Source organism: Cherax quadricarinatus, chromosome 47 (assembly GCF_038502225.1).
Source record: "Cherax quadricarinatus isolate ZL_2023a chromosome 47, ASM3850222v1, whole genome shotgun sequence".
Lineage (NCBI taxonomy): Eukaryota > Metazoa > Arthropoda > Malacostraca > Decapoda > Parastacidae > Cherax > Cherax quadricarinatus.
The window spans coordinates 25,732,605-25,754,582 of NC_091338.1; the positions used below are offsets into that span (position 1 = coordinate 25,732,605).

Genomic DNA, 21,978 nt, shown 5'->3' on the forward strand with positions numbered 1-21,978 from the left:
GTAACATTTCTATATTAACTCCTAAGTAACATTTGTATATTAACTCCTAAGTAACATTTGTATATTAACTCCTAAGTAACATTTCTATATTAACTCCTAAGTAACATTTCTATATTAACTCATAAGTAACATTTCTATATTAACTCCTAAGTAGCATTTGTATATTAACTCCTAAGTAACATTTCTATACTAACTCCTAAGTAACATTTGTATATTAACTCCTAAGTAACATTTCTATATTAACTGCTAAGTAACATTTCTATATTAACTCCTAAGTAACTTTTCTATATTAACTCCTAAGTAACATTTCTATATTAACTGCTAAGTAACATTTCTATATTAACTCCTAAGTAACATTTCTATATTAACTGCTAAGTAACATTTCTATATTAACTGCTAAGTAACATTTCTATATTAACTGCTAAGTAACATTTCTATATTAACTGCTAAGTAACATTTCTATATTAACTGCTAAGTAACATTTCTATATTAACTGCTAAGTAACATTTCTATATTAACTCCTAAGTAACATTTCTATATTAACTCCTAAGTAACATTTCTATATTAACTCCTAAGTAACATTTCTATATTAACTCCTAAGTAACATTTCTATATTAACTCCTAAGTAACATTTCTATATTAACTCCTAAGTAACATTTCTATATTAACTCCTAAGTAACATTTAACAGCAAATTTCTTTTCATCTTGTCTTATAGTAAATATTGAGTCTTGTTAACACTCTCTTACTTTTATTCTTCTCATTTTATTTATTTTTTGACATTCCTTGCTAGGTGTCTCTGAATCAAGTTGCTTTGATTCACATCGCTGTTTAGTTGATTCTTCTCACTGCTGTGTTGATTCCTCTCACTGCTGTATTGATTCCTCTCACTGCTGTATTGATTCCTCTCACTGCTGTGTTGATTCCTCTCACTGCTGTGTTTATTTATACCCTCGCTGTGTTGCTTCACACCATTGCTGCGTTGATTCCCAACACTGCTGCGTTGACTCACACCACTGCTGCGTTGATTCCCAACACTGCTGCGTTGACTCACAGCACTGCTGCGTTGATTCCCAACACTGCTGCGTTGACTCACATCACTGCTCCTTTGACTCACATCACTGCAGCGTTGACTCACATCACTGCAGCGTTGACTCACATCACTGCAGCGTTGACTCACATCACTGCTGCGTTGACTCACATCACTGCAGCGTTGACTCACATCACTGCTGCTGGCAGTGTTGGTCACATCCTAGTTGTCAACAATTAATTTTTTGGTTCACATTACAGTTCACCTTTGTCATACACCTTGTTTTAAAATGATAAACCTTGTGGTACAGTAATACACGTTGCGGTATACTGGTACACTTTGTGGTACATTGTATGTTTTATGGTAAACTTTCTGCTACTTCGTATAGTTTACCTTCTAGTACACTGGAGCTCTTTCTTCTAGTGGTTCACCATGTGCCAAAATGGAATACTTCGTGGAACAGTGGTGCTCATTGTGGAACAGTGGTACACTATGTGGTAGACTGGCACATTTTTATGGTGGTACACTTTATATTACAGTGGTACACCGTGATAAACCTCGAGGTGTTTTGGTACAACTTGTATTACACTTTGTGGTAGTGGCACTCCCAATGTTGTATTGGTAATCTTCTGGTACACTCTGTTATGTCTTGTGGTACACTGGTACTACCTTAAGTTGTTCATGTTAGTTTTATATCTTGTGCAGTTCAGATACACACCTTGTTTCAAGTTAACTACTTAAGGCACAATTTGCTGTATAGGATATGGTACACTTTATTATTAAAGGGGTATACCTACAACATATAGAAGCACAAATAACCCGCACATAAAAGAGAGAAGCTTACGACGACGTTTCGGTCCGACTTGGACCATTGACAAAGTCAATGTGGTCCATTCATACACCTTACAGTACACAATGTGGTCCATTCATACATCTTACAGTACACAATGTGGTACATTCATACACCTTACAGTACACAATGTGGTCCATTCATACACCTTACAGTACACAATGTGGTCCATTCATACATCTTACAGTACACAATGTGGTACATTCATACACCTTACAGTACACAATGTGGTCCATTCATACATCTTACAGTACACAATGTGGTACATTCATACACCTTACAGTACACAATGTGGTACATTCATGTACCTTACAGTACACAATGTGGTACATTCATACACCTTACAGTACACAATGTGGTACATTCATACACCTTACAGTACCCAATGTGGTACATTCATACACCTTACAGTACACAATGTGGTACATTCATACACCTTACAGTACACAATGTGGTACATTCATACATCTTACAGTACCCAATGTGGTACATTCATACACCTTACAGTACACAATGTGGTACATTCATACACCTTACAGTACACAATGTGGTACATTCATACACCTTACAGTACCCAATGTGGTACATTCATACACCTTACAGTACACAATGTGGTACATTCATACACCTTACAGTACACAATGTGGTACATTCATACACCTTACAGTACACAATGTGGTCCATTCATACACCTTACAGTACACAATGTGGTCCATTCATACATCTTACAGTACACAATGTGGTACATTCATACACCTTACAGTACACAATGTGGTCCATTCATACATCTTACAGTACACAATGTGGTCCATTCATACACCTTACAGTACACAATGTGGTACATTCATACACCTTACAGTACCCAATGTGGTACATTCATACACCTTACAGTACACAATGTGGTACATTCATACACCTTACAGTACACAATGTGGTACATTCATACACCTTACAGTACCCAATGTGGTACATTCATACATCTTACAGTACCCAATGTGGTACATTCATACACCTTACAGTACACAATGTGGTACATTCATGTACCTTACAGTACACAATGTGGTACATTCATGTACCTTACAGTACACAATGTGGTACATTCATACACCTTGCAGTACACAATGTGGTGCATTCATACACCTTACAGTACACAATGTGGTACATTCATACACCTTACAGTACACAATGTGGTACATTCATACACCTTGCAGAACATTTGGTAAGAACATTCGACTCACAGTTGCACGTCCAGGGATCGATTCCCTGGCTGCGAGAAACATACATGAGATGTTTTGGATATGGAGATATGAGTGAAAATTTATAATGTTTAAAGACAATGCGAACAGGTAACAGGGAGGTACAAATCTACAACTTGTAATTAATTTTCACACCTAGTAATAGAGTGGTACACCTGGTGCAATGTTACTCTCCGTTGTGTACTTCAAAGGATCTGCGATAAATGTCATTGAATCAATGCCTTCTCAAGATGTGCAATACATGTAATAATACTCGTAGTCTTTCTTAGCTTGATGGAGAAGTCCGCCGCTACCAGGTATAAGAAGCAATCAGGTGCTGTTGCATCAAATGGAAATAGGAAGAGATCAGGCGCCGCTGACAGCAGTCAGAAGACTAACGATGCTGCAACACAGACAAAGATACAAAAATTAAATCATAAGTTCATCAAGGATGCTGTTCACGGGTACATCTCTCTGGACCCGCTGTGTGTCACCATCATCAACACTCCACAGTTCCAGCGTCTTAGGTAAAACGTAACTATAAGTTTTTTCATTAAATATGACTGTCACTAGGTGCTGTCATTTGTATGGTCACCTTCCATATCTTCGATACATGTTTGTAGATGAATGGTTCAGAGAACCGACATGTTGATAAATTAGACACATGTGCAACTCTTGGGTATCAATAAAGATACCCAAGAGTTGCACATGTGTCTAATTTATCAACATCTTCGATACATATTGATTACTTTGATTACATCTATTGATATTATTTAAACTGCAAAATATGTTTTTATTTTGTGCTTCACAAAGTTTAAGTCTTCACAACTGTGTTGACATTCACTACATTATGTAGGTTTAACCTACGATACACCATTATAATCAAACAATGAGGCTTATTTAAATTGGGATCCAAAAAAAATCTAATAGCGTTAATAAAATGAAAAATACAGAGCAAATTCGATGTTTCCATCTTTCCTGTGATTGATGTGCATTGATGATCGCCTGTTGTCATATAGTCACTAATATTCACAAACACACACACACTCACACACAAAATATATATATATATATATATATATATATATATATATATATATATATATATATATATATATATATATATATATGTGTGTGTGTGTGTGTGTGTGTGTGTGTGTGTTTGTGTGTGTGTGTGTGTGTGTGTGTGTGTGTGTGTGTGTGTGTGTGTGTGTGTGTGTGTGTGTGTGTGTGTGTGGTGTGTGTGTGTGTGTGTGTGTGTGTGGTGTGTGTGTGTGTGTGGTGTGTGTGTTGTGTGTGTGTGTGTGTGTGTGTGTGTGTGTGTGTGTGTGTGTGTGTGTGTGTGTGTGTGTGTGTGTGTGTGTGTGTGTGTGTGTGGTGTGTGTGTGTGTGGTGTGTGTGTGTGTGTGTGTGTGTGTGTGTGTGTATGTGTGTGTGAGTGTTTGTGTGTTTGTGTGTGTGTGTGAGCAAAACAGCCACGGGGAAAGTACAATGATAGTTCTAGGCCCTTCCTGTTGCAATCAACACATCATCTGGAGCTTGCAAAATTGCAGAAAAGAGGAGGATGTCCAAGCAAGTACGTTCCCAAAGGACGCCCTTTGCAAGGAATCACCAGCTTCTAAGTTAACTATTAGTTTTTCATAGTCCCCTTCCATCACCAGAATTACACGAGTGGGGCTCTAGCTCAAGGTTCTTCAATGTCAGTGTCCACGTGCTCGGTAGTCAGTTCGCTGTTGACGTCGAAATGGGTAACACCTGCTGTCATGCTAGGTATATAAAGGTATATAATGATTCTAATTCTTCCTTCTCTGACCAACACAGCCGAGTGGTTGTGAGCTGGATACTTAAACATGCTGCCACGGATTCAATCCCAACAGTTCTATAGAAAATATAGGTACGTGTTCTAGTCTACTATTATATTTTACAGGTACCTGAAGCAACTTGGGGTGACATATTTCGTGTATCCTGCCGCTGCACACAACCGCTACGAACATTGTATTGGGTAAGTTTCTTTCTTACCAAGTATTTTCCCGGGTAATTTTACATCAGAATTAATAATTAACTCAACATTTTTGTTTTAACCAAAACAAAATTCCTGGTTAGGGCAGCAAATGCTTGTTAAAGTTTGATCTAGTGTGGTTTATCGCCCATTTACTCCACTTTGTGAAACTATTGTTGCCTAGCGGAAGACTGTCACTAGTTAATCATAGTGCATAAGTTTCAGTGGTTTAGCCTAGCACATGATATTTTCTAGTATAGCACAGTAAGATCATAAGAAAGAAGGAACACTGCAGCAGGCCTACTGACCCATGCGAATCAGGTCCATGTGTCCCCCCCGGCTTAGCCAAATGACCCACCTTCTCAGGTCGCTTCCACTTATGTATTTATCTAACCTATTTTTAAAACTACACAACGTCTTAGCTTCTATGACGGTACTCGGGAGTTTGTTCCACTCATCCACAACTCTATTACCAAACCAGTGCTTTCCTATATCCTTCCTGAATCTGAATTTTTTCCAACTTGAAACTTTTGCTGCGAGTCCTGTCATGGTTGGAAATTTTCAGCGCGCTATTTACATCCCCTTTATTTATTCCTGTTTTCCATTTATACACCTCAATCGTATCCCCCCTAATTCTACGCCTTTCGAAAGAGTGCAGATTCTGGGCCCTCAGTCTATCCTCATAGGGAGGATTTCTGATACATGGGATCATCTTTGTCATCTTCCTCTGTACGTTTTCCAGTGCATTTATATCCATTCTGTAATACAGTGACCAGAACTGTGCAGCATACTCTAAATGAGGCCTAACCAAGGATATATAGAGTTGAAGAACAACCTGAAGGCTTCTATTACTTATACTTCTAGATATGAAGCCAAGGATTCTATTAGCTTTATTGCGAGCACTGTCGTCTTGATTTTAGATTATTGCTAACCAGAACTCCTAAATCCTTTCCGCAACCAGTAGTATTGAGATCTACATTATTTAGTTTATATGTGGCATGGTTATTTTCCTGTCCAACATTTAGGACTTTGTATTTTTCTATATTAAACTGCTTCTGCCACTTTTCCGACCATTGCACCAGTCTATTCAAATCATCCTGGAGTGCTCTAGTGTCCTCATTAGAATGAATTGGACGGCCTATTTTGGTGTCATCAGCAATTTGCTTATGTCGCTATTTATTCCCTCACCTATGTCGTTTATGTAAATTGTGAACAACAACAAGCCCAACACTGACCCCTGAGGAACACCGCTTGTGAAATGCCCCCATTCTGATTTCTCCCCATTTATGCAAACTCTCTGCTGCCTATTTGTCAGCCATGCCTCTACCCAGGAAAAAATTTCACCTCCTGTTCCGTGTGCCTTAAGTTTCCTAAATAACCTCTGATGTGGAACTCTATCGAAAGCCTTACTGAAGTCCATATACACAATATCATATTTAATACCATGATCTACCTCCTCTAACACCTTAGTGAAAAAAGTTAGCAAATTCGTAAGACAGGAACGCCCCTTTGTAAAACCGTGTTGAGATTCGTTAATCAATTTATGCCTATCAAGATGACTATGAATTGCTTCGGCAATTATTGACTCCATAAATTTTCCATGTTCGAAGCTAAGAACCTGTCACGTGCCTTGTAATTAGGTATTACATTTGCCATTTTCCACTTATCAAGCACTATGCCAGTTTGTAGTGATATGTTGAAAAGATTAGCCAAAGGTATGCTAAGTTCCTCTTTATATTCCTTTAACACCCTTCCAAACAGTTCATCAGGGCCTGGGGGTTTGTTAGGTTTTAGTTTCTCTATTTGTCTGAGAACCATGTCACTAGTTACCGCAGTCGTGCATAGTTTATTATCATCCTGTTCTACATCTATTATTTCAGGAATTTCGCTAATATTTTCCTAGGTAAAGACTGAGAGGAAGTAAGTATTGAAAATTTCACACATATCCTTATCACTGTTAATGATCTGACCTGAGTTACTCTTAAGTGGACCTATCTTGTCCCTAATCTTACTTCTGTATACCTGAACGAACCCTTTTAGGTTAGTTTTCGAATCCCTTGCGACCTTAGCCTCATAATCCCTTTTTGCTTTTCTTATTCCTTTTTTTTCTCTCTTTAATTGAATATATTGATTTCTTAACTGCACATCCCCTCTTTTGGTACGTCTATATATGCCTCTCATTTGACCAATGAGATGTTTTATTCTATTCTTCACCCATCTGGGCCCATTTTTGTTAGATCTAATTTCCCTACTCAGAACAAAAGTTGTCTGGACAGGTAGAACTATGCTCTGATAAACGTCATATTGGCAACCAAGATCACCTACCTGACTCATAGTCAGGTCATCTTAATTTAGCCCATCCAGGTAATTTCTCATTCCCATGAAATAGGGCAAGCGAAAATCTGGGACAGAGATTTGATTGCGGTTAAGCTCATCATTAACCTCAAGATCATTAATTAGTGATTTTTTGTTGGCAAGAACCAAGTCAAGCAAACTGTTTCCTCTAGTTGGTTCTGTCACGAAGTGTTCTAAAAAACAATCCTGAACCGTATCAAGAAAGTCACTAGACTCAAGATTTCCTGTCGTATTGTTCCAATCAATTTGTCTAAAGTTAAAATCTTCCATTTACACAACATTTTCATATCTAGATGCCTTATAAATTTCGTCCCATAACAGCTTACTGCACTCCCTATCAAGGTTTGGGGGCCTATAAATCACACCTAAAAATAATTTGCCACAACCCTCTAGAAACTGTAGCCAAACAGATTCTGTTCCGATGTTTCTAATGTTATATCATGTCTAAGACAACAATTTAAATTTTCTCTGACACTGTTGACCCTATCAGTGTGGAATAGTATATGAATATGAACTGATGTTATCATAGTGCATGGTTTTGAGAAGATACTTATAGTACGTGGAGTTATGTAATTATTCGAAGTTTACTCTCTATAAGGATTACAATGCTGAGTTTACAGAAATTTGGTTATTGTTTGGTTTACATGTAGTAAAATAGTGATTACAGAGTGTACCACTAGAACGCTTAGCATGGCTAGGCATTTCGGGCAGACTTAGTTTTATTCTTAATTGTAAAATATTACAAATTATGAGGTAAGTTGGTATTATGGCTAAGTGACTAAATACTAGTTTGTGAGTTTAGCAATGTGAATGCTTTTGTTTTGGCACAGTACATAGTTTCAGAATTGGAGTATCACAGGATTCATTATTTTAAGATTGAGATTAATATTTCTGTTTATGGTCAAATGAGTGAGTGAGTGTAAGTGTGAACCACCAGGTGGTATTCGTGTAGTTAGTTGACGGGGTGTATCAGGGAGATAAGATGTTTTCTAATGGTAGTTTTGAAGGTGATGAATGTGTCTGCAGTTCTAGAGTTCTCAGGTAGGGTATTCCAGATTTTAGGGCCTTTGACATACATTGAATTTTTGTAAAGGTTTAGTCGGATGCGGGGAATGTCGTAGAAATGTTTGTGTCTGGTGTTATGCCTGTGGGTTCTGTCACAACTATCAAGAAAGCGTTTTAGGTCAAGGTTGATATTAGAGTTTAAGGCCCTGTAGATGTAGATTGCACAGTAGTAAGTGTGGATGTACTGAACAGGGAGTAAGTTTAGGTCTATGAAGAGTGGGGGGGGGAGTGTAGCCAGGGATGGGATTTAGTGATTATTCTTACTGCAGCTTTTTGTTGGGTTATTATTGGCTTTAGGTGTGTTGCTGCAGTTGATCCCCAAGCACAAATAGCATAGGTGAGATATGGATAAATAAGTGAGTGGTATAGTGTGAGAAGGGCATTTTGCGGCACGTAGTATCGTATCTTTGAGAGGATCCCAACCGTTTTGGATACTTTTTTGGTTATATGCTGGATATGGGTGCTGAAATTCAGGTTGTTGTCAAGGTATAAGCCTAGGAATTTGCCCCCATTATTTCTGGTAATTAGAGTGTTGTCAATCTTAATGTTAATTTGTGCATCTCCTGCTCTGCTACCAAACATAATATAGTAGGTTTTGTCAGTGTTAAGCGTAAGTTTATTGGCTGTCATCCAAGTCGATATTTTGATCAGCTCCTCATTCACAATGGTGTTGAGGGTGGCAAGATTAGGGTGAGAGATGACATAAGTCGTGTCGTCAGCAAAGAGAATGGGTTTCAGGTGTTGGGATACGTTTGGAAGGTCATTGATGTATATGAGGAAGAGCAGGGGACCAAGGACACTTCCCTGCGGAACTCCAGTATCAATTGGCCGTGTTGCTGATGCTGTGTCTTTAATGGTGACATACTGATACCTATTAGTAATGTAAGATTTGAAATAAGCAAGCGCATGGCCTCTTATACCGTAATGATCAAGTTTGTGGAGTAGGATGTCGTGGTCTACTGTGTCAAAAGCTTTTCTTAGGTCAATAAAAATTCCTAGTGGATATTCCTTATTTTCCAATGCTGTGTAAAGCAGATCTAGCATTTTTATGATTGCATCATTAGTGCTTTTATTTTTCCTGAATCCAAATTGGCAGGGGTTGAGTATGTTTTGAGCCGTTATAAATGAATACAGTCTCCTGTGCACGAGTTTCTCAAAGATTTTGGATAGCAATGGTAAGTTAGATATTGGCCTATAGTTGTTTAAGTCTGTAGGGTCACCACCTTTATGTATTGGTGTAACCCTTGCCATCTTGAGTAGTTTCGGGAACGTGCTATTCTCTAGTGACTTGTTAAAAAGTAATGAAATAGCATGCGAAAGGACATGGGCCGCCCGCTTGTACAGTAATGGTGGGACATGAGACAGATTCCCCGAGTTATTTTTAAGTGACTTTATAATCTCGGTGATTTCCGTGGGCTCAGTTGGTGAAAGATAGAAGGAATTAGGGAAATTCCCATCAAGGTAGTCCCCGGCATGGGCATTGGTATGTGGGATTTTACTGGCGAGATTAGATCCTATGGTTGAGAAGAAGTCGTTTATCTTGTTAGCTGTGTCAGTGGGATGTAGTGGTGTTTCATTAGGTTTAGTTAGGACAATATTCTTGGTTTTTCTCAGTTTGTGGGTCCCTAGAATCTGAGAGAGTGTTTTCCAGGTCTTTTTTATATCTCCTCTAGTGTCTGTGAATCTACTGGAGTAGTATAGTTGTTTGGCTTTCTTTATTACTTTGGTGAGAGCTGATGAATAGTGTTTAAGAATATCTTTGTGTATTAAGCCCTGTCTATATTGCTTTTCATATTGGTGTTTCTTGTCAATGGATTTCAGAATGGTGCTGGTTAGCCATGGGCAACCAAGCCGTTTGTTTGTGATCTGTTTTGTTTTTATAGGACAATGTTTGTTGTATAGTCTAAGTAATTTGTTAAGAAAAATGTCTGTCCAGTCATCAATACCATTGGCCTTGGAGAATTCTGTAGGCCAGTCAACAGTCTCTAGGTCAGCAGTGAACTTCCTTACTGAGGCCTCGTCATGGAGTCTAAATGAGACTTTGTTGTATTCAACATAAGAACATAAGAACATAAGAACGAAGGAACACTGCAGAAGGCCTACTGGCCCATGCGAGGCAGGTCCAAGTCTCCTACCGGCTTAAGCCAATGCACCCAACCTAGTCAGGTCAGGTCACATTGACTTAAGGGAGGAACACGGCAACCGACCTGGTAGCACAAGCTATCAGGTCTAACTCACACCCACCCACATCCACTCATGTATTTATCCAACCTATTTTTAAAGCTACACAACGTTCTGGCCTCTATAACGGTACTTGGGAGTTTGTTCCACTCATCCACAACTCTATTACCAAACCAGTACTTTCCTATATCCTTCCTGAATCTGAATTTTTCCAACTTAAAACCATTGCTGCGAGTCCTGTCTAGGCTAGATATTTTCAGCACACTATTTACATCCCCTTTATTTATTCCTGTCTTCCATTTATACACCTCAATCATATCCCCCCTAATTCTACGTCTTTCTAGAGAGTGCAGATTCAGGGCCCTTAGTCTATCCTCATAGGGAAGGTTTCTGATACATGGGATCAACTTTGTCATCCTCCTTTGTACATTTTCCAGAGAATTTATATCCATTCTGTAATAAGGTGACCAAAACTGTGCAGCATAATCTAAATGAGGCCTAACCAAGGATGTATAGAGTTGAAGAACAACCTGAGGACTCCTATTATTTATGCTTCTTGATATGAAGCCAAGGATTCTATTAGCTTTATTGCGAACACTTATGCACTGTTGTCTTGGTTTCAGATTACTGCTAACCAGAACTCCTAAATCTTTTTCGCAATCCGTAATATTAAGATCTACATTATTTAGTTTATATGTGGCATGATTATTGTCCTGTCCAACATTTAGAACTTTGCATTTGTCTATATTAAACTGCATCTGCCACTTCTCCGACCACTGCATCAGTCTATTCAAATCTTCCTGGAGTGCTCGAATGTCCTCGTCAGAATGAATTCGACGGCCTATTTTGGTGTCATCGGCAAACTTGCCGATGTCGCTCTTTATGCCCTCATCTATGTCGTTTATGTAGATTGTGAACAGCAGGGGGCCCAACACTGACCCCTGTGGAACACCGCTCGTGACACTTCCCCACTCTGATTTCTCCCCATTTATGCAAACTCTCTGCTGCCTATTTGTCAACCATGCCTCTATCCAGGAAAAAATTTCTCCTCCTATTCCATGTGCTTTAATTTTCCTCAATAGTCTCTGATGTGGGACCCTGTCAAAAGCCTTACTGAAGTCCATATACACAATATCATATTCATTACCATGATCTACCTCCTCAAATACCTTAGTGAAAAAAGTTAATAAATTCGTAAGGCAGGAACGCCCCTTTGTAAAACCATGCTGAGATTCGTTGATTAATTTATGCTTTTCAAGGTGGCTACGAACTGCCTCGGCAATTATTGATTCCATAAATTTTCCCACTATGGAGGTTAGGCTTATTGGTCTATAGTTCGAAGCTAAGGACCTGTCACCTGTTTTGAAAATAGGTATCACATTTGCCATTTTCCACTTATCTGGCACCATGCCAGTTTGTAGTGATATGTTGAAAAGATTAGCCAAAGGTGTGCTAAGCTCCTCTTTACATTCCTTTAGAACCCTTGCATACAGTTCATCAGGGCCTGGGGATTTGTTAGGTTTTAATTTATCTATTTGCCTAAGGACCATGTCACTTGTGACCCTAATAGTACACAGTTTATTATCGTCCTGTTCTACATAATTTATCATTACTGGAATATCGCTGGTATCCTCCTGTGTAAAAACTGAGAGGAAGTATGTGTTAAAAATTCTACACATTTCCTTATTACTGTCAGTGAGCTGACCCGAGGAACTTTTGAGTGGGCCTATCTTGTCCCTGATCTTACTTCTGTATACCTGAAAGAATCCTTTTGGGTTAGTCTTCGATTCTCTTGCAACTTTAACCTCATAATCTCTTTTTGCTTTTCTAATTCCCTTTTTTATTTCTCTCTTTAACTGAATATATCGATTTCTCAATTGCCCCTCTCCTCTTTTGATTTGCCTATATATGCCTCTCTTTTGACCAATCAGATATTTTAATCTATTGTTCATCCATTTAGGATCATTTTTGTTTGATCTGATTTCCCTATTTGGAACATAATTTGACTGAGCAGCTAGAACTATGCCCTGGAAAGCATCATATCGGCAACCATCACCACCTACCTGACCCTTAGTCAGGTCATTCCAGTTCAGCCCACCTAAGTAATTTTTCAGTCCTATGAAATCAGCCAAGCGAAAGTCAGGGACGGAGACTTGATTGCCATTATTAGGGGAATTCCATGATATATTAAAACTGAGTGATTTGTGATCACTTTCCCCAAGCTCATCATTAACCTCAAGATTATTAATTAGTGTTTCCCTACTGGCAAGAACCAAGTCAAGGAGGTTATTTCCCCTAGTTGGCTCTGTCACAAACTGTTTTAAAAAACAATCCTGGATCGTATCAAGAAAGTCACCTGACTCTAAATTTCCTGTCAAATTGCTCCAGTCAATCTGTCTATAGTTGAAATCTCCCATTAGCACAACATTTTCGTATGTAGATGCCTTACGAATTTCGTCCCATAGAAGTTTACTGCACTCCCTATCAAGATTTGGGGCCCTGTAAATCACACCCAAAATTAGTTTTTCTCGGCCCTCGAGAAGCTGTAACCAAACAGATTCAGTGGCTGACGCTTCTAATTTAATATCTTGTCTAACACAACAATTTAAATTGTCTCTGACATACATCGCTACTCCACCACCTTTCCTGTTGACCCTGTCAGTGTGGAATAATTTATAGCCTTGTATGTGACATTCAGAGGGCATCTCTCTATCTTTCAGATTGAGCCAGGTCTCTGTTATAGCAATAATATCTATGTCTCCTGCACTTGCAATTAATCTTAGCTCATCTATCTTATTTCTTACACTCCTGCTATTAGTATAGTAAACCTTAAGGGAGCTAGTCCCTTGCTGCCCTCTGCTGTCCCCCTTTGTTTGCTGACCTGATCTATTGTCTTTATTTATAACTTCATGCTGAATGCCTTTTATACATTTACTGTTTCCAACCCAAGTGTTGCAACCTGCTTGTTTCCCACACACACCCATACCTCTATCTTCCATCAGTTTAAAATCATAGGCATTTCACCAATGGCCTTCTCAATCGAGTCTGCAAGTGCTACCACCCCAGCCCCAGAGAGATGTACCCCATCCCTTGCATACATACCATGTTTGCCATAAAAGTTGTTCCAGTTGTCAATGAATGGGATTGCATGTTCCTTGCAGTATCTGTCTAGCCAGCAATTTACACCAATTGCCCTAGACAACCATTCATTTCCTACTCCCCTTCTAGGCAAGATGCTACATATGATTGGGATCCCTCCCTTAGACTTAATGAAATCTATAGCTGACCTGTACTTATCTAGCAGCTCTTCTCTCCTACCCTTCCCAATATCATTTCCACCAGCACTGAGACAGATAATGGGCTTGCTCCCATTACCTGACATGATATTATCCAGCCTGTTGACAATGTCCCCAACACCAGCTCCAGGGAAGCACACTCTATCTCTCATCTTCTTATTCCTATTACAAAAAGCACGGTCAATGTATCTTACCTGAGAGTCACCAACCACAAGAATGCGCTTACCTCCATTAGCAGGGGCAGTAGTACCCTTACCTTCACTGGCCACTGAAGTACATTCATCCTGAAGAACAGAGAAGCGATTTCCTACCTTCAGATCTTCACTCTTAACTTTCCTTACTCTGATGCGCCTTCCATTACTGTGAACTACTCGCCACTTGTAGCAGGTGCTGGGCTGCACCTCACTGCTGGTAGCCGTTGCTGCCACCCCAACTACAGCCTCCTCACAGCGAGAGACAGACTGCACCTCGCTGCTAGAAGCCTCATTCCCCACAACTCCAGCCACCTCACACTCTCTCCCAGACCCATTGAGGTGGACCTTCAGCCTCCTAATCTCCTCCTGGAGAAGCAAGACCTCCTCCTTCAACTCTCCAACCCCAATTTTTAAAACACTGCAGAAGCAAGCCATGCTTTGTAACCGTCCACACTAATCCCCAAGGCAGCTCAGGGTCTGTGACCTCACGTGACGACTGACCACTGAGTACTGACGACTGACCACTGGTTTACTAATGTTTGTCAGGAGGAAGGTAGGGTAGTGGTCTGTAGTGCTATCTGTGATTATCCCTGATTTAAGGGGGGCTAGTATATTGGTCCATATGTGGTCTATTATGGTTGCACTTGTCTCAGTGAGCCTGGTTGGTTTAGTTATTGTTGGGATGAGAAGTGTGTTGTTCATATTGTTGATGAAATCAGTTACAGGCTGATCATCTAGTAAGCCAAGGTTGATGTTGAAGTCTCCAGCTAAGAGAAGGTGGTGCTTATTCATTTGTCTGTTTGTTATTAGTGACTTTAATTTCTCACTGAAATTTGGGATGTTTGTGTGAGGTATCCGGTAAATGGCACCGATTGTTATAGGCGTCTTAAGTTTTTTTACAGTAAAATTAGCAAAAATGTATTCCCCATATTCATCACTAAAGCAAGTGGTGCTAAGACAAGATAATTGGTTAGAGTAATAGATTGCAATACCACCCCCAACTTGGTTTGGTCTGCAGTTGTGAATTGCTGTGTATCCTGGTAGAGGGTAGATATCTATTGTGTCCTGCTTAAGCCAGGTCTCAGTAAGAATAATGCAGGAGAAGGGTGTCTTTAGTGATTCAAGGAGTGCTAAGAGGTCATCATAGTGTTTGCTTAAGGACCTGATGTTGTAGTTAAGTACTGATAGACTTTTAGCATTGTTTAGGATAGTGCTGGCTTGTGATGCTGTGTAATAAAGGCAGTTACTTTCCAATAGGTTTTGATTGGGTGTCAGATTATGGAGGTTTAGATCAGGGTCAACGTGATCAATCATCTTCTAGGTTTAAATTATGGTTATTTATATCGTGAGTTGTGTGTTGAGTTCTAGTACTGATATCTGTAGTGGTAGGAAGTTTGGACAAGTATATAGCTAGAGTATTTTGGTCGTGTAGAATATAGTCACTACTACACATAATGAAGTTGATGTTGTCTATGTGTTGTGCTGGAATGAACTAAAGTACAACTAGGTATAAACTAGTAATATAAAAATACAAATTAAAAATAGAACAAGACTCTCACTTGTAATTGCACTAAGGTCTAATAATGACTTTTGTGGAGTCTATGTTTTGAGCTAGAATGAGCTATAGTACAATAGGTTTTATCTAATAATATAAAAATACAAATTAAAAATAGCACTAGTCTCTCACTAGTAATTGCACTATGGTCTAGTATAGTGAATTTGGTATTGACTATGTATTGAGCTAGAATGAGCTAGAGTAAAACTGTGATTAATCTAATAACATAATAAAGGCACAAGACTCTCAATTGTAATTGCACTAAGGTCTTATATAAGTTGTTTACAAGAATTAGAGTATAATTAGATTTAAATTGACAGGATAAAATACACAAATTAAGGTAACAAAAGAATAATAAAAAAAATGATAAAAATAAAAATGGCAATGACTTGGTTATAATATGCTAGTAAGATGGTAGACAAGATAATATAAAAGTTGTAGTTGAAAATACTAGTTTAAAAAAGTATGGAATAAAAATGGTCAATAAAAGAAGTTTACAATAAGTTTGATCAATATAGTTTAAAGTAAAATTGGGCAATAATAGGGATTTAGAATAAAATTGGGCAATTGAGTATTTTTTAAAGTGAGGTAGAATTATTGAAGACAAGTTATGGTTAGTTTATAATAAAATAAGATGGAACAGTGATGTGGTAAGTTGTAAAAAAGGAGATAGATTCTGTAGATATTAAACACAATTAAGACTATGAGGTAGAATGGTCGTTGAATACAACAATGACAATCAAAAGTAGTTGGGGTATTAGAATTTTAAGGGGGCACAAATTTATGACAATATAACACTAACTGTGGACTGTGGGTATTATCTGCACTTTACTCTGATTCTGTTAGTCCAGCCTCACTTAGGAATGTTTTAAGGTCATGTTCTGTAGAGATGAAGTATCTCTTCCCAGTGGGCTGTTTCCTAACTGCGATTTTTCCATCCCTCACAAAGCACTGGTGGATTTTTTGGGCATAGCGTAATTTTCTTAGCCGATAAAGAAGGTTTTGTCTTGTTTTGGTAAGGCACTCATTGACGTAAACATCAGTTTTCATAGAAATAGATGTTTTTAGTAGGTTGTTTCTTTGTAGGCTAGTTTGGAATTTTAACAGCACTGTTTTTTTACCTGCTTGCTAGCCCATCAGTTTGCAATCCTTTAGGTCGTCACTACGTATGTTAAGGCGAAGGTGGCCCTTGATAAGCTGTAGGGTGGTCTCCATGCAGGTCTCTTGGGTGACTGTGGCTGGGAGATGTTTGCTGCTAACTACAACAGCGTCAGATAGCTGCTGTTGGTCATTATGGTCTTGGAAGTTGGTTATGACATTGGCAAGTTGTTGGTCCACTCTTGATCTTTCCTCTGTAATGTTGGTAGTAAGTAGGGTGACTTGGTCTTTTAGAGTGTTGATGGTGTCTAGGGACTGGGTGTGGGTGTTGCTTTGTTGTTCTAGAGTGTCTAGTTTATGTTCTAGAGCAGTGATCTTGTTGAGGTAATCTGCATTGCTAGCCTTTAGTTCCTGCATTTCTTGAGTTAGTTTGGTGATCGTTTGGTTCTGAATCATAAGGAGTTTAGCTATTTCTGGGTCGGTGATCTTCTTGACATCAAATACTGGGAAGGAGTTATCTTGGACTGTAGCGGCGGCCATGTTTGTTGTTGTCTGTCGTGTGTTGTGGTGGTGCCGGTGGGTGATGAGGGTTGTGTCCTGGCTGGCAGTACCACAAGTTTTCCTCGTGTTATTACTGCTCTCACCTTTGATGTTAGGAGTCCTTAGCTGGTTACTGGATCTTCTTTTATTGTTCTGACCCTTGTCCATTGGCTGTGGCTTCGGGTGAATAGTAGGCGATGGGTGATGGGTGAATGTAGTGGAGTATCACTTCAGTGGCAGCGGGGTAGGAGGTGGTAGTACGAGTCCTATTAGTTGGTAATTTGTGAACTTTAAAGCATTGAACTAAGTAATTTATTATAGAACAAGGAGTTAAGCAATTATTATAGAGCATGACGTTCAGTAGATTATTAAGAACATTGAGATTAGAAGCGTTTTATGCTTTGTTTCATTTTATCTAAATTTCGGTATGGCCTATTTATTGATGGTACAGAATGCTGACACGTTGTTGAAAGAGACATGTGCAACATAACCTTCAGTTAAATACTAGCGAATTCAACAGTAGAAACAGTAGAAATAGTTATGAAGTAATCAGTCCCTCATCCTTGCTAGGAGGTGGTCAGACTAATCACGTCTCCATTGTTTCATTCGCCAGTATTTAACTGAAGATGCCTGTCTTTCAGGTGAAACCTTTCGGCAATGAAGATTCCCAAATGTTGCACTTGTAGTGTGGTGCTTGATCACAATGTCATTTCCAAGACCTGCTCAAGGAGAATGATTGTCCCATGATAGTGTATGCTAGTGAATAGTGCCAGCTACAGGGTAGTGCCTACTTAAGGATATTGCATATTAAAAGCAAGTTGCATGATTGTGATGTATATTGCATGACAAATGACAACAGTGAAGAAAAGGAACACACTGGATAGTAAGCATTTATTGTTACAACGTTTCGCTGTGTAGAACTTTCTTACGTCAAGATTTGATCAAGCTGCTCACAGAGTTCTATGTAGATCTTCTGTATGTCAAGAGCTGCTGAATCTCTACACAGACATCTCTATATAGCTTTATACTTTAGGTATCTGTTAAAGCTCTGCGCAGGGCGAAAAGTTGTAGAAGTTTAACATTGTTCTGCGACGAGTGTCTTCTTTGCAGTTATTAATTTAAAATAGTTTTTGTTCCCAGGTTAGTCTTGTACTAAAGAAGTTGTTACTTAAAAACTCTGGAGTTCTTCTGAATAAGTATAATCGGCGAGTTTGTCTTATAAAGCAACGGTGACAAATGAAAATTTATTTGCGCTAAACTCCAGGAAAATCAGCAAGAAAGTCAAGAAATAGATATACATAGTATATCACTGAAGAACTAAACTCAAAATACCGTGGCTGGAACAGATCGCAGACCTTGACCATGTTTATATCCATCCTGGACAATGGCATTGTCAACTTACAAGTAAGGCGAGAAAAAAACAGAGATGGCCTTAAGACAAGACGGGAAGAGGTAGGGAGAAAAGGTGCTGGTAGCAGTAATAGTGCTGGTAGCAGTAATAGTGCTGGTAGCAGTAATAGTGCTGGTAGCAGTAATAGTGCTGGTAGCAGTAATAGTGCTGGTAGTAGTAATAGTGCTGGTAGCAGTAATAGTGCTGGTAGCAGTAATAGTCCTGGTAGTAGTAATAGTGCTGGTAGCAGTAATAGTGCTGGTAGCAGTAATGCTAGTTGCAATAGTAGTAATAGTAGTAGTTCTTTTGTTGGTGGGAAGTTAGCAATAGTGGTAGTAATGGTAGCAGCAATAGTGGCAGTAGAAATGAGATAGTGGTAATATTAAAAATAATGGTAGTATTAGTAGCAGAGATAATAATAAAAAGTATAATAGCTGTGATATAATTATTAAGAGTAACAGAAGCAGTACATAAAAGAAAAAGAACGGAGGAGCACTGCAGGAGATCTACCGGCCCATGTGAGGCAGGATCATTGATTGAATAACCGCAGTAAATTACATTTCAAAGCAGGACGATTAAATTATCTCAGCATTATAACCTGTCTCCATTGGGACAGTAGACCTACTGTCTCTAAGAGGACAATGGTCCTACTGATCGACGAACGGAAACAAAAGAAAGTAAGAAAGAGGGAAGTAAATGTAAAAGACAGATCAAGTGAAAAAGAAAGGAGGAAGCAAAGGTCAGGTCAAGTCTTGAGTATTTTGATTATAAAGTCAGTCGTGTGCGGAAATCAAACCAGGACTCAAATTCATCTAAGAAAGGTTGTTCATAATTGCTGATTTAGCAAGACGGCAACTGTGAGAGTCAGAAGGGTAATTAGTTTTATAAAAAGACCAGTTAACAGAATGGTTGTGATATCTTCCATGATATAAAAGAAGTATTGCTGGTTTTGTGCTCTTTAAGTCTTGTGAGAAAATAGTGACCAGTTTCTCCAAGGTCTTCGAGAGAACAAGAAGAGCAGGAACTAGAATAGACGAGAGAAGCATAAGTTATTGACGGAGGTGATAAATGAACTAGATTACTCCAAAGCGTATTATTTATTGCGAAAAGTAGGATAGATATCTTGAGGATGGTGGTGGTTTATAATTTATAAGATTGGAAATGTAATGAAGGCAAAGAAAGTGAAATTTCACAGAATTTAATTTTCTAGAGAAAATATGTCTGTTTATCATAAGGGTCTGAATAGCTTATGAAAACGGGAGGAGAGTCAAGGCAAGAGAACAAGCTGCAAAAAAGTAGAAAAGTCAGAGCCGAGAAATTAATGATAACACATACGGAGAACACAGAGAAAAACAGAATTAATAACATTTCTCTAAACATTTTTCATGACAGTTGGAGAACCGTAAGAAGAATAGTGAATATACATGCCACTGAACATAGGTATGCAGTAAACGAAAAAAAAACAAAAAAACAGAACAGGCTGTCAGAGAGAGGTGGACACCAGCAAGGAGGAAAGAAACAATGAATCAGATTCCCATTCAGCACTGAAATGAAGGAAGTAGAAAGACATCAAGAAGATACAGGATAAGACTTGGAACCTTTTGGTCGAAGAGGAAAGATATCATTAACATAGAAAATACCAGAGAAAAAGACGTCGTACCCCAGTAATAGTTAATAAACCAGACTCCAAATACTTATTATTAAGAGCAACAAGGGAAGACGTAAGAGAAAACAACCGAAACGTCGGCAAAATATTTCTAACATGAGAACAAGTTTTTGAACAGAGATAAAATAAATTTAGAGGAGAAAAGATAATTTATTTTACGTCAGATTAAAACGGAATAAAACTCTTTGTTTGGGCAATCCAGGAGAGTGAATGTTCCAGAGTAGTGAATGTTCCAGAGTAGTGAATGTTCCAGAGTAGTGAATGTTCCAGAGTAGTGAATGTTCCAGAGTAGTGAATGTTCCAGAGTAGTGAATGTTCCAGAGTAGTGAATGTTCCAGAGTAGTGAATGTTCCAGAGAAGTGAATGTTCCAGAGTAGTGAATGTTACAGGATAGTGAATGTTCCAGGACAGTGAATGTTACAGGTTAGTGAATGTTCCAGGTTAGTGAATGTTCCAGGTTAGTGAATGTTCCAGGTTAGTGAATGTTACAGGATAGTGAATGTTCCAGGACAGTGAATGTTACAGGTTAGTGAATGTTCCAGGACAGTGAATGTTCCAGAGTAGTGAATGTTCCAGGTTAGTGAATGTTCCAGGTTAGTGAATGTTCCAGGTTAGTGAATGTTACAGGTTAGTGAATGTTACAGGACAGTGAATGTTCCAGAGTAGTGAATGTTCCAGAGTAGTGAATGTTCCAGAGTAGTGAATGTTACAGGATAGTGAATGTTCCAGGACAGTGAATGTTACAGGTTAGTGAATGTTCCAGGTTAGTGAATGTTCCAGGTTAGTGAATGTTCCAGGTTAGTGAATGTTCCAGGACAGTGAATGTTCCAGAGTAGTGAATGTTCCAGGTTAGTGAATGTTCCAGGTTAGTGAATGTTCCTGGTTAGTGAATGTTCCAGGTTAGTGAATGTTCCAGGTTAGTGAATGTTCCAGGACAGTGAATGTTCCAGAGTAGTGAATGTTCCAGAGTAGTGAATGTTCCAGAGTAGTGAATGTTCCAGAGTAGTGAATGTTACAGGATAGTGAATGTTCCAGGACAGTGAATGTTACAGGTTAGTGAATGTTACAGAGTAGTGAATGTTCCAGAGTAGTGAATGTTACAGGTTAGTGATTGTTCCAGAGTAGTGAATGTTCCAGAGTAGTGAATGTTACAGGTTAGTGAATGTTCCAGAGTAGTGAATGTTCCAGAGTAGTGAATGTTACAGGTTAGTGAATGTTCCAGGTTAGTGAATGTTCCAGGTTAGTGAATGTTCCAGATTAGTGAATGTTACAGGTTAGTGAATGTTCCAGGATAGTGAATGTTACAGGTTAGTGAATGTTCCAGGTTAGTGAATGTTCCAGGTTAGTGAATGTTCCAGATTAGTGAATGTTACAGGTTAGTGAATGTTCCAGGATAGTGAATGTTCCAGGATAGTGAATGTTCCAGGTTAGTGAATGTTCCAGGTTAGTGAATGTTCCAGGTTAGTGAATGTTCCAGGTTAGTGAATGTTACAGGTTAGTGAATGTTCCAGGATAGTGAATGTTCC

General features: G+C 38.8%; 1 protein-coding gene across 1 annotated transcript in view; it reads left to right on the forward strand.

Annotated features, from left to right (window-relative positions):
• Nucleotides 1–21,978, forward strand: part of LOC128696564 (deoxynucleoside triphosphate triphosphohydrolase SAMHD1-like) — a 266,099-nt gene that overhangs the window by 26,414 nt on the left and 217,707 nt on the right. The window contains exons 2-3 of the mRNA XM_070094765.1: nt 3,404–3,640; nt 5,041–5,115. Of these exons, the coding sequence (XP_069950866.1) occupies nt 3,408–3,640; nt 5,041–5,115 (308 nt within the window). The 5' untranslated portion in view covers nt 3,404–3,407. The remainder of the gene's footprint in view (nt 1–3,403; nt 3,641–5,040; nt 5,116–21,978) is intronic.